Raw genomic sequence first — 12,367 nt, 5'->3', positions numbered from 1 at the left:
GGGTGTTTTTTGTAATGTGTCTTTCTCTTGTTCATGTATTAGGTGTATTAGGTCTACAGTGGAAGAGTCTTCAAAGGCTTCTCTTTCTTCCAAGCCAAGACATTTGTCTAGGTAACTCCTCTCCCTGCACTGAAGGTGTTGCTAAAATGAGCTCAGGACTGATTCAGCAATTAGGCGGGCTGTTAGGACCTGTGGCCAAAGAGTACTGCTCACCTAAATATAGGAGAGTGTTGAGCCAGAAGGTAGCGAGTATGGAGGACTGAGAAGGTGAGGCAGCTCAGTACCGTGCTTCCTTCCACTGGTTAAGACCTCCAAGAGCAAAGGCAGCCAAAACAGAGCGTGTCCCTCTGCTGTCCTCAGAAGGGCAGCCCTGTGCTGGCCAACATCTGTGTTCCTGGGCTCTAAGTTTAAGTCTAAAGAATTGAGACACCCAAATCAACACTTGTCTTCTTTATTTCCACGCATGTAAAAGATGACATTCCTGTATGTGGCACTCCTGGGCATACTAGATTTTTAGCAACCTCAGGGGCACCTTTAGGGATGCTTAATGGTCACCTCTGGCACTTTTAGGGAGCACATCAGTAATGATTACTTGCAGACTCTGGCACAGGTAAAATACTTTATAGATTTTGTGCAATTTTCAAACCCTCCCCCACCACAATCCTGCTAGAGAATAAATATCTGTAGTTTTGGTATTCTACAAAACTTTAAATATCTTTTATAAAAGTTGAAAAAAAACATTTTTTTAATTTCAGAAAGGAGCGATTTCTGAGCACAGAGCCAGGAGTAACACCTGAACGCCGCTGGGTGTGACCCAAAAACAAAACAAAAAGTTCGGTACTTGTCCTTTTTTGCTGATTCTGGTAAATTTTATCTTGTTGTTGTTTGTGGGATTTTTTTTTTTTTACTGTGAGAGATTATGTTAAATATCATGCCTGGTCTTGAGTAAACTTGCTTAGTAGGAATAAGAATAATGGGATTTAGGAAACTGGTGTATTTGTACCGAAACTATTAGAAACTGGATTAAAATCTTACTACTAATCTTACTACAGTGAGGGTTGGCAGGAGATGGGCACACTGAAATACATAGGACTGAAGAGATAGAGGGAAAAGCTTACACTAGATGCTTTATTATTACAGCAATTTGATCTTTCCAATCCTGCCTTTACTGAGATTCTCATCTCCACTACTACTGGTTCAAACCCTGCTCATGGGCTCTGTCACTGCATGTGGTTTTCCCATCTTGACTTCGATTTCCCCCGTGACACAGGTTATCAGAAGAGCTCCAAGAGCCTGCTGTGTTTTTCTTCATTATTTTTAAAGCTTTAACAGATTTGTCTTGAATTGAAACCATAAAAGAGATGAAGTTTGAAAACCAGCAAGCTTTTCTGGGCAAGGGACAGTTGGCCTTTATGTCCTTCCCATAAAAAATCAAACACATTTCAGAAACCTTTTTTAGGTCTGCAGTTACAAAAGACAGTGGGCCTCCATCTCCTGAAATTTCACAAACTTGTAAATAAAAGTTTTTTAAATTTTTTTAGTAATATTATAATAAATAATATTAAGGAAAAATTTGTGCTAATACACTTTAGAGTTTACATAAAATGGGCAAATCCTACCAATGTAGAATTTAGTAAAAGTCTAAAATTTAGCGAGAGTGAACAAAATTTAGGGGAAAATCCAAATATCCTATAAAAATACAAAGTATATTCATATTAATTTATATTTATATTAAATATATTATATTTTTCTCTTTATATTAGAGCAGGGGTCTCAAACTTAATTTACCTGGGGGTCGCAGGAGGCAAAGTCGGGGTGAGGCAGGGCCGCATAAGGGATTTTGCTTTCCGAATATTTGCAATAAAAAAATCGCATTATTAAGGAAAAAAAATCACATTAAACATGTGCATATCCTGAACAGAACTGCTCGGGGTATGCGAATGTTGAATGCGATTTTTTTCTTACTAATGCGATTTTTATTGCGATTATTCGGTAAGTGAGTAATCGCAAATACTGCGATATTTGAAGGCCGGCCTCGGGCCACAAAATGTTATATGGAGGGCCACAAACGGCCCGCGGTCCGTGAGTTTGAGACCCCTGTATTAGAGATATTTTACTATTTAAGTATTTGCATTGATAAAAATAGCAATAAAAATCTCAAACATTTTAAAAAATCTAATCATAGAACTCTGTATAGAAATGAAATGTCAATTTACTTTTTTTACTCTTGAAAATCTATAAAATCCCTTTAAAAAAATAGGAGTAAACAAACCTTTTTAATCTAGTTGATAGATGGCAATGCACCATCAACAAGTATAATACTCTGCCACATGTAGGTAAGTTTGACCTGTCCTTTAAAGAAGCTTCTTTCACACTTGGCAAAACTGGTTTTAAGACGAATTTCCTAAGTTGTTGTCTGTTCATGAAGCTCTGTATGGTTCCTTCATCAAGCTGGGTAGAGTATTCTTGGTGAAATGTTCATTTCATTGAATTTTTATATGCTATCACTCTCTTCTGGCTTATAGAGTCTCAATTGTTAGATCTGCTGTGTATCTCACAGGCTTTCCTTTGTATCTATATTCCTTTATTGATCTTGCATTCAGTAATCTGTCTCTTGACAAATGTGTCCTTAAAGTGATGAACACTTTAGATTTGGTAACAAAATCTTAGTACTTGGTACTTTTGAAATTATTTTCTAAAGGATAACCTTTACCTATGTGTATCCCTCATTTAATAAGTTACTACAGTGGCAAAATGCTTTTCCCAGTGAAAATACAATGTAGTTGATTGTTTGACTCTTTTACCACAGTTAATTGTTAAACAAAGCAAGAAGCCGCTCTTTTTCTTTTTTGGCTTTTGGGTCACATCCGGCAGAGCTCAGGGGTTACTCCTAGCTCTGTGCTCAGAAATTGCTCCTGGCAGGCTTGGGGGGACCATATGCGATGCCGGGATTCAAACCACCATCCTTCTGCATGCAAGGCAAACGCACTACCTCCATGCTCCAGCCCCTGCCATTATTTTTCTTGAGTTTTCTAACTTAAAAAGTAATGACCAAGTTTTGGTATCAGGCAAAAATTAGAGAGGGCATTTTGGTTTGGATGAGCAATATAAGAAACTAATACTTTGATTATTCAAACATATATCAGAAAAAGAACAATAGGAATACATGTTCCTATCAGTATTTCTAGTATCTGTCTTTGAGACTGTTGCATTTCTGTCACTCAGTTGCCTGTCCTCTGAATTTATACCTAGCACTGCTAATCATTCTTCAGAACTCAGGAGTCTTGCTGCAACATTCCTAACAGAATAGTTGGGTTGGTTGGATCCCTGGAGGCAGTGACAGATCAGAAGACCCTGAAGACCTGGTCTACATCTAATTCAAAGGTAAAAAGTTTAGAAAGCTGCTTTATCAAAGGCAATTCCCTAAAAATGCATATCTTAAAAAAAGATAAAACTAAGGCTTTTAATATCACCAGTTGTCTCATAACAGTAAAGATTTTTAACTTATAAAAAAAAATTCCTTGAATACATTTTAAAAGCTGATCATGGCTGGGGAGATGGCTTAGGGGCTCATGTTTCACATACCCAAGGCCCCAATTTTGATCTTCCATTCCATGTCGCCCTAATGACTTCCTGGGAGCATTGAACTGAGTTGGCCATGGAACCATAGAGTAGCACCAAGCACTCCATGCCCTGCTTAGGCACTTCCGCTGCCCTGTGCCCCATAAAATCTGTTCACCAACTCGCATTTTTGCTCCTTAAAGTGCAAGAAACACATTTTCACTGCCCCTTCTAGAGTCTTATTTCGCAACACTGAGAGAATATAAAACTGAGCTTTGCTCTTAAATGGAAAAGAGGGGAACTTTTTTATTTAGTGAGACTGGTTAAAGGTGATTTGTACATAATAGTACTTACTCAGCTAGTTCTCTCCACTTAAGCTTCCCAGAGGCAGGATGTAGTTCAGTGAGAGAACACTTGTTTTGTCATGTGAAGACCCGAATTTAATTCCCAGCACTTAAAAAGTTAAACACTGCCTCTCAGGAAGCTGGCTTCCCAGTTTCGTATAAGTACTTGTGAACTGGAGGCACATTTGATTTCTAAGAATCCATAGTTAAGGAGAGATCTGGCGTTTTTAACTTACTGAAGAATCAACCAAAAAAGAGAGGTCACCAGGGATCTGCTACCTGTAGTCAAAGGGTGATGTAGTTTCTTCATACATGAACTGTAGGCACAGATGTTAGAGTTGATTGCGTGTTCCCATGTTTGTGTATACAGTGTTGTGACTGTGCTTTACCTCCTTCCTAAGCCGCTGAAGCTGCAGACAGAATGAAGAGCGAAGAACAACAGGTCAAGAATATGGAGGAGACTTGCAGGCAGGACGCGGCCGCCAAACAGGCCTCCAACGAAGTTGCTGCCCAGGCCTTCGTACCCATGCCTCCTGGCCAGTTGGGGGCACCATACTCTGAGCTCTGGGGCTACTTTCATTTAGCTCCTGCTCGCCAGGACCTTGAGGAGGGCCCCTGGGCAACATGCAGGCTGTGTGGAGAGCAGGTGAGCCGAGGCTGGAGCTTCCACGCTAGCACCCCTGAGCTGTGGAAGCACCTGAAGAACGTGCACCAGCGGGACCTGGAGAAGAGTGGCTCTCGCCTTTCACAGCCTTCCCCGCCAGGCCCTCCTAGCCAGCAGCCAGTGCCACCACAGTCACCACTACCGCAAGCGCAGCCGGGCCCTGGCCTCACGGCCGAGGGCGACTGGGCGCGCCTGTTGGAGCAGATGAGTGCTCTGGTTCTGCGCTGCAGCCTACGTGAGCGGGAGCTAGCACGGCGAGAGGCTGCCGTGGAGCAGGCCGAGCGCGCCCTGGAGCTCCGTCGCAGGGCCCTGCAGGCCGAGGAGTGCGCAGCAGATGTGGCACGGAGGGAGCTGCAGGCCGATAGGGAGCTGCTGCAAGCACGGCTGCGGGAAGTGAGTCGCCGGGAATGTGCCCTAGCCCTAGCTGCTGATCCGAAGCAGGGCACATTCAAAGAAGAGCCCGAGAGCGAGGAGGACAGCTATCTGATCACAAAGGTCTTCCTGTAGGCTTCGGACAGGCCCTACAACCCATGTGGTTCCATCTCCAGCTGAATCTGAGATGCTAGGACAGAGCCAAAGACCACCCCCTGCTGGTGCCTCCATCCCTGAGCATCCCCAACCTACCATGTAGCTAGAAGTGCAAGCTCCAAAAGCCTTCTTGGCATCGGGGTTTACCAGACATTGGAGGGGGTTCCTTGGACTGCCTAATGAGAAAGGAAACCCCCAGATCTAGAGCACACAGCCTGCGTTCCCTTGAAGCTGCTCCGCAACCAGCCAGGGCCACCCAGGAAAATGAGGACAATGCTCCTGAAAGAAAATCAACTCACTGCCCAGTGAATCTTTGATGAGGAGTCTTTGCCCAGGATATAACTAGGGGCAGGGAGATATAATGTCTGTCTTTGTTCTTTGCCCTCCTCCTCTCTGGCTTTACTGAGCAATCGTTTAGTTTTCCCCCTCTCTCCTGCTTACCAGTCTACCCTTTGCATCCTTTTACCTCCATGTTCTGTTTCACACCCCATCCTTTCCTGCCTCAAACTCCTGCTTAGGGTTATAAGTAACGTTCATCAAAACTTCCCAGCTGTCTCAAATGTCTTTTACTAAAAAGCAGTATCCAGAAAAGGTGTATATGTTACTTTTGAAGACTTTTCTGTTAGTTCAGAAGATCTTCTTACTATTTCTTTGATGACATTTAGTTTTTAGACAATATTTTCTCTTCTAGAGAGAGAGAGAGAGAGAGAGAGAGAGAGAGAGAGAAAGAAAGAAAGAAAGAAAGAAAGAAAGAAAGAAAGAAAGAAAGAAAGAAAGAAAGAAAGAAAGAAAGAAAGAAAGAAAGAAAGAAAGAAAGAAAGAAAGAAAGAAAGAAGAGAGAAAGAAAGGAGAAAGAGAGAGAGAGAGAGAGAGAGAGACAAGAGGCCCTAAGGGGAGAGGGGAGAAAGAGAATGAGAGAGACAGAGAGAGAAGCACTTCCAATAACTTAACTTGACTAGGTTCTTAAGAGATATTTGGTGCACATCCTGACTTCAATGTAGGATATACAGATTCCAGGACCTTCAATACAGAAACGTGAGATCAACAACAGAGACTGTGAAAAATATAACTGTATGGGCACTACAGACAATGACCAGGATTGGACAAACTAGTTTGCCTGGAGCCTAGAAATGGTCATATGTCAGGAAACTTCAGGGACAGGGTCTCCTTGTACTTAAGCCAAAGTTTTTCCTTTCCATGACCTCCATACTTTAGTGGGCCCATGCAAACGATAATTGCCACACTAACATTGTTTTTACAGTGCTCCTTTGACTCCAAACCTTTAAGAAATCAGTAGTAAAAATATCTGGAATTGCAAAAAAAAAAAAAAGGTTTACATTAGTGTTAACATATATGCTTTTAGTTATACTAGCATTCTGGGGGATAAAGGAGGGAGATAAGAGATATATGCTTGGGAACAGGGATGAAGGGAGGACAACTCTGCTGGTAGAAAGGCCCTCATTTATTGTCACTGTGTACCTTAAATATCACTGTGTAAGATTTGCCGTTATATATTCTAATAAATGTCTGTCATTTAAATAAAAAAAGAGAAAAGGTATTTGGTGCACACTTGCCACTTTTTATCACCCTTACTCTTGGCAGCTGCATTTCTATGGCTATGGAAGCCAAAAGAGGCTCAGTAGTTTGTTTAAGAGCAAATTGATCTTTACTACTTGATCTAGCTACATACCAAACCAAGTTGCAGAACTTTGATGTAAATCAAGTCTCCAACTCTAGGTGCCATGCTGTTACCTGTTGTTCTTGTTCCTTAGTTTCAGGATGATACCTGTTTCTTTCCTAACTCTGTTACCAAGTAATGACATGTTTTCATGTACCAAGTTTCTCACACCAGAGCAGGCCAAATTCTCTACAAGAACAATGGCCTTCTACACAATAGCCTCACCACCTCAATGCTTTTATGATGGTTATGTAGAGGATGAGACAGGCCAATGGGAGCTCAGACCTGTTTTCCCAGTCATATAGCTAAGAGAGAGGCATTTAGACCCAGTCCCACTGAGTCTTAGGCCATCAGCTTCCTTCTGGCGCCACCTGCCATGCCTAGAACCCATGGATTATTCATTTGGAATTCATCTTCCCAAGCTAGTCTTGCCCCTGCTATCTACTACCTGACATTCAACTTGAACAAAGTAAGTGCCTTAAACCAGTATTAATTATACCACCTTAACTGCTCAAAAGAGCCTCCCCCATCACCTACAAGGTTCAACTGGGCAGCCTGATATTCTAGTCTCCTACCCTGCCCAATCCACCACGAATGGTGCAGTGTTACCACGTCATCCTCTTGTTTCTATGTGCCTTGGTCTTAGAATGACCACATCTGTTCGGCTTCCCTCCACTAAAAAGCTCTTTGACTGTAAGAAGGAAAAAATTCCACTTTTCTTACACTAAGTTCAACTTGTCAAATGTTTGAGCCCTCCTCTTTGAAGGCAATTCTTTCTTTCTCTGAACTCACAGCATATTTTATCCATAATGCTTAGAGTAAGCCTGTGAGTGTATGGTTAAGTGGATTCTTATCTTATCTCCCTGGCCAGGTCTTGAGCACTTGAGGGTAAAGATCTAGTTCTCATCCTTCTTATACCACAGTGCCCTGTAATATTTACTTAAAAAATATCTGATACATTGAACCCATTCTGTACTTTTAAGTTTGTCCTGAGTTTCTTTTACAGTAATTTTAATGATTACCAGTTTATCTTTAATTCACAGGATATATAAAAACTAGATTGTTAAAAATAGTGATAATTGAAAGCTCTTTAGTCAAGATTTATTTACATTTCAGTTATTGGGCTGTTTGATTTGAAGCTAATCAGCTATCATAGCATGTCATTATCAGGACTGTTTTCTTAAAACTAATTTTTGTACAAGTGTCACAAATGCAGCCAAGGGAGAACAGCAGAGAAAATGGCTGTCTTGTTATCTTAGTAAAATTGCTATTAGCAACTTAATGTATTTTATTGTTTTGTCTTTTGTAATATTTTTATTAAATGGATCATCTAATCATAGCATGTTATTTCTCTTTAAGTACTGAAATTTATAAATTTGAGTTCATGTGAGTCTATAAATTGGATTATAAGGTCTGTATTAGAAGATTTTAAAATAAGAAAAAATAAACTACAAGGGCCAGAGTGATAGTACAGCAGGTTGGTGCTTGCCTTACATGTAGCCAGTCTGGGTTTGACCCCACCACCACATCCTATATGATCCCTTGATCATAAGTCCTGATCATTACTAGGTGTGGCCCAAAAACCAAAAAAAAAAAAAAAAGAAAGAAAAGAAAAGAAAAAAGAAACTACCTTTCTTTATATTCATAAATTGCTACAATCATTACAATAAATCAAAGATTTGCTATCTTTTTGTTGTTGTTGTGGTTGTGGTTTTTGGGTCACACCTGGCAGTGCTCAGGGGTTACTCCTGGCTCCATGCTCAGAAATTGCTTCTGGCAGGCACGGGGGACCATATGGGACGCCGGGATTCGAACCAATGACCTTCTGCATGAAAGGCAAATAACCTCCATGCTATCTCTCCGGCCCCAAGATTTGATATCTTAACTACTCCCTGATGAAAGAAAATGGGAGGTCCAAATAGCCTGTTACAGGGACAAAATATTAGGCTAGACTGAGTGGTGGCTAAGTGCTGGTTGTGGGAGTTAAGGAAAAATTTTAATTCCTGTTTATACATGTCTCTACTGGTCACTTTTTCATGCCAAGTGTAAACTGCTTCAGTAAGTTATTTACATTTTGCAAATGAAAAAACGCATCAGCATTCAGCTTCCTTCATTAAAAACTCCCAACATTACACTTAATATGGTCCCACTTACCAAAAAGCATCGTTAAAAATGGCCCTTGAAAGGTTGCCAAGTGACTGAAAGCACCTGCCTTGAGAGCTTTAGATCATAAATTTGATCCCCAGTGCTATCCATATGCACTTTGTGTGTGGACAGCTGTGCTGCCTAGGATCCCTGGCACTAGTAAGATAATGCAATCTCCAGACATACAGGTGTGTGAGAGCCACAAAACTAAAGTATGCTATCCCAACAAGCACCACAGTCAAATAATAAAGAGCACTGCAGGCAAGAGTACAGCTCCCAGTGAGCAAGCAAGAGTAACACAGCAACCCCAATGCACACTACAAGCAAAATGAGTGCAAGCACCATGACAAAGTGGGGACCACATTTGCAAACACCATACTTAAAGTGTGGGAGCATCACAACCAAGCATGTGAGACACACAACAAAGGAAAGGCAGCTACAGAAAAATCTTTTAATGTAGCCTTATCCAGTCCTTTCCATTTAACGGGGGAAAATGAACCCCACAGTGGCTTTGTCACTCTCAGAAGGTAGTGGCTATGGGAGTTTAGCTAGCACAGCACTGTTAAGCACATCCAGCCAAGCTGCTAACTCGTCAGCAAACAGGGATTGGTGAATACAAAGGAAGGCTCCAGGAACTGCCCTGGACTCTGGCTAAGGCACAACCCAGTCACAGGAAGTTGTCATTGTCTGACTGGTGGTGATGTCTCGCCTATATTGGTAGGACTTCCCTGATTTATATGAATGAGCTTGCTGCTAGCATCACCTAGGTGCTGCCTAAGAACAGTATAGGGTGAGGTAAGGTATGCGGCGGAATTGGGATGTACCTAACTTCAAGTGATGGGTTTTTTTTTTTTTTTGGAAGGGTGCGGACTCACACCTGGTGGCAGCGCTCAGGGGTTACTCCTCATTCTACACTCAGAAGTCACTCTCAGGGCAGAGAGATTGCCTGGAGGTAGGGCGTCTGCCTTCCATGCAGAAGGATGGTGGTTCCAATCCGGGCATCCCATATGGTCCCCCATGCCTGCCAGGAGCGATTTCTGAGCATAAAGCCAGGAGTAACCCCTGAGCACTGCTGGATGCTGGATGTGACCCAAAAACCAAAAAAAAAAAAGTCACTTTGGCAGGTTCAGGAGACCATAAGGGATGCCAGGAATCAAACTGGGGTCTGTCTCCAGGATTGGCTGCGTGCAAGGCAAACGCCCCACCACTGTGCTATTGCTCCATCCCCGATAGGTCTTTTTTATTCATATTCTGATCTGGAGAGTTAACCCGGGGCCTTCTACATGTAAGCATCCTTCACTGGCCCAACTGGTCAGGGAGGAGGGATGTGGGAAAAGCAGAGAAAGGACTACTGAGCTTGAAACAATCAAGGCCCTTTATAATCTAATTTGCCCTCACTGGAGGGTTTGACTGGCTTTGGACTCAGTTTCTACTATAAATCTCCGCCAATGACTTTCTTGTCTCAGAAACAGACACTTGACTTGTTTTGCCTGTTACCAGGGTCTTATTAGGGAATTCTCTTTCTAAAGATTTGAGCTTTTTACCTTTCTATTGCCTAAATTTGTTCCTCTGTTTTCTCCCTGGCCTGGGGAGTGCTGGGAGGCTTGGCAGGCCCCCAGCCGTCCTTGTCTTTTTCCCCTGACTCCAGGCCTTCCCTGGGTGCCAGCACAGATGGCCAGAAGTGGGTTCAGGTAGACTTTTAGTGGTCATCAGGCTTCCCCCCTCCCTCCATACTCCAGGGGGAGATGCATGGGGAGGAGGGCAGGCAGACATCTGGCTTCCGGTTTCCTCCTTATTTTGGGGACCAGCTCTTGCCAGGTATGGGGTTTGGGGAGGCCCCATACCGGAGTCCTTCTCCCTGGCCTGGGGAATGCTGGGAGGCTTGGCAGGCCCCCAGCTATGCTTGTCTTTTTCCCCTGACTCCAGGCCTTCCCTGGGTGCCAGCTCAGATGGCCAGAAGTGGGTTCAGGTGGACTCTTAGTGGTCCTCAGGCTTCCCCCCTACCTCTCCCTACACTAATGGGAATGCGTTTTGTGAAGAGGGCGGGCTGTTCTAGTACTGGTTTATGTTGGGACAGTCACTGGAATTTTTTTCTCCTTGTTTTCCTATTGATAGTATTGTATGCATATATTTTATATATCCATAACATCCATCTTGTATTGTGACCTTGATACTGCCCTACAAAAATCATTTCTAATATTTTACTGCCTCAGTCCCAACCCTTATTTCCCCCATCTTCCCATGTAGGTGTGGCTCATGACATGAAGCTCACCCCATAGAGTGATAAGTGAGTTAGAGAAATAACTACACTGAAAACTATCATAACAATGTCAATGAATAAGGGAAAAAGAAAGCCTGTCTCGAGTACAGGTGTGGGCGGGGTGGGGAGTAGGTAGATCCAGGAAATTGGTGGTGGGAATTCTACACTGGTGAAGGGGGGTGTTCTTTACATGACTGTAATCATACAACTACAATTATATTTGTAATCACGGTGTTAAATAAAGATAATTTATTAAAAAAAAAGAAAATAGATGAGATGCCATTAAAATTCACGTTGTCTCTAATATGCTATATTACAATAAATGCAGTGAAATTCCCTTTAGTCAATCAATTGGTCTATTTTATTGGGTTTTCTTATTAACTGCATATTTTGAAGAAAATATTGAATACAACATCTGCATGTTTATTACTACAAATAATAGTGGCACAACAAACTTTTAGAAAAGGGTGTTATGGATATGGCTTAAAGGTCTAGAGGGCATGCATTACATGTGGGTGTCCTGGGCTCTTTATATGGCACTGCATGGTGCCCTATGTACTGATAGGAGTGACTCAAACACCACACGAAGGGTTTCCTCAGGACCAGCACTGTTGGATGTGGTCCCCAAACAAAACGAAAAAGAAGGCTTTCATGGTATGAGGTGCAATCAGATTTACTCCTTAGAATGAAATGTTTGCAGCAGTAAGTAATCCACATGATCCCTATTTTGTCCTCACAACACCTGCAGGTAAAGTCAGTATAACTGTCTACATGTCATAAATGTGGTCCCAGACTTCAAAATGAAGTTTCCCGCAGAAGATTCCATGGTTAAGCAGCAGGTGGGGCTTCCTTCCTAGATCTTGGTCATACTTGAGGCTGGCCAACCACTTAGCAAAGTGGTTGTGTCTGTCTGTGTCCCGGCGTAAGAGCCGGCTGATATGAGCTGATATTGACTATGTCCCCACTCATGAGGCCGGTGCTGAGGGTAGCCAGCCCATGTTCCCAGAAGAATTAATTTACTACTGCTGTTGTAGCTAATAATTAAAAAATTGGTGGTTTAAAACAATGCAAATTTTTTCTTCCGGTTTTACGGAAATATTAAGTGAAAATCAGTATTTGAAGAGTTGCCCCCCTTTTCTAGAGGCTCTAGAATATTTTGTTTTCTTTTCCTAATCCTAGAGGCTGCC

General features: G+C 42.3%; 1 protein-coding gene and 1 non-coding gene across 2 annotated transcripts; both read left to right on the top strand.

The window, feature by feature from the left end:
* The first annotated feature begins 252 nt into the window (after window positions 1-252).
* LOC126002800 (small nucleolar RNA SNORA47) lies at window positions 253-389 on the top strand. The gene has a single exon (XR_007493433.1). It is a non-coding gene; the product is annotated as a small nucleolar RNA SNORA47 (small nucleolar RNA).
* A 2,880-nt stretch (window positions 390-3,269) lies between these two features.
* ZBED3 (zinc finger BED-type containing 3) lies at window positions 3,270-5,119 on the top strand. Its single transcript, XM_049766312.1, has 2 exons — window positions 3,270-3,384; window positions 4,307-5,119. Exon 2 carries the CDS (start codon window positions 4,327-4,329, stop codon window positions 5,074-5,076), a length of 750 nt encoding a protein of 249 aa, XP_049622269.1. The 5' UTR covers window positions 3,270-3,384; window positions 4,307-4,326; the 3' UTR covers window positions 5,077-5,119.
* The last annotated feature ends 7,248 nt before the right edge of the window (window positions 5,120-12,367 follow it).

The sequence above is a fragment of the Suncus etruscus genome, chromosome 2 (genome assembly GCF_024139225.1).
Source record: "Suncus etruscus isolate mSunEtr1 chromosome 2, mSunEtr1.pri.cur, whole genome shotgun sequence".
In the NCBI taxonomy this organism is placed as follows: Eukaryota; Metazoa; Chordata; class Mammalia; order Eulipotyphla; family Soricidae; genus Suncus; species Suncus etruscus.
The sequence above is the reverse complement of the archived record's forward strand: the minus strand, read 5'-3'. Positions and strand labels throughout refer to the sequence as shown.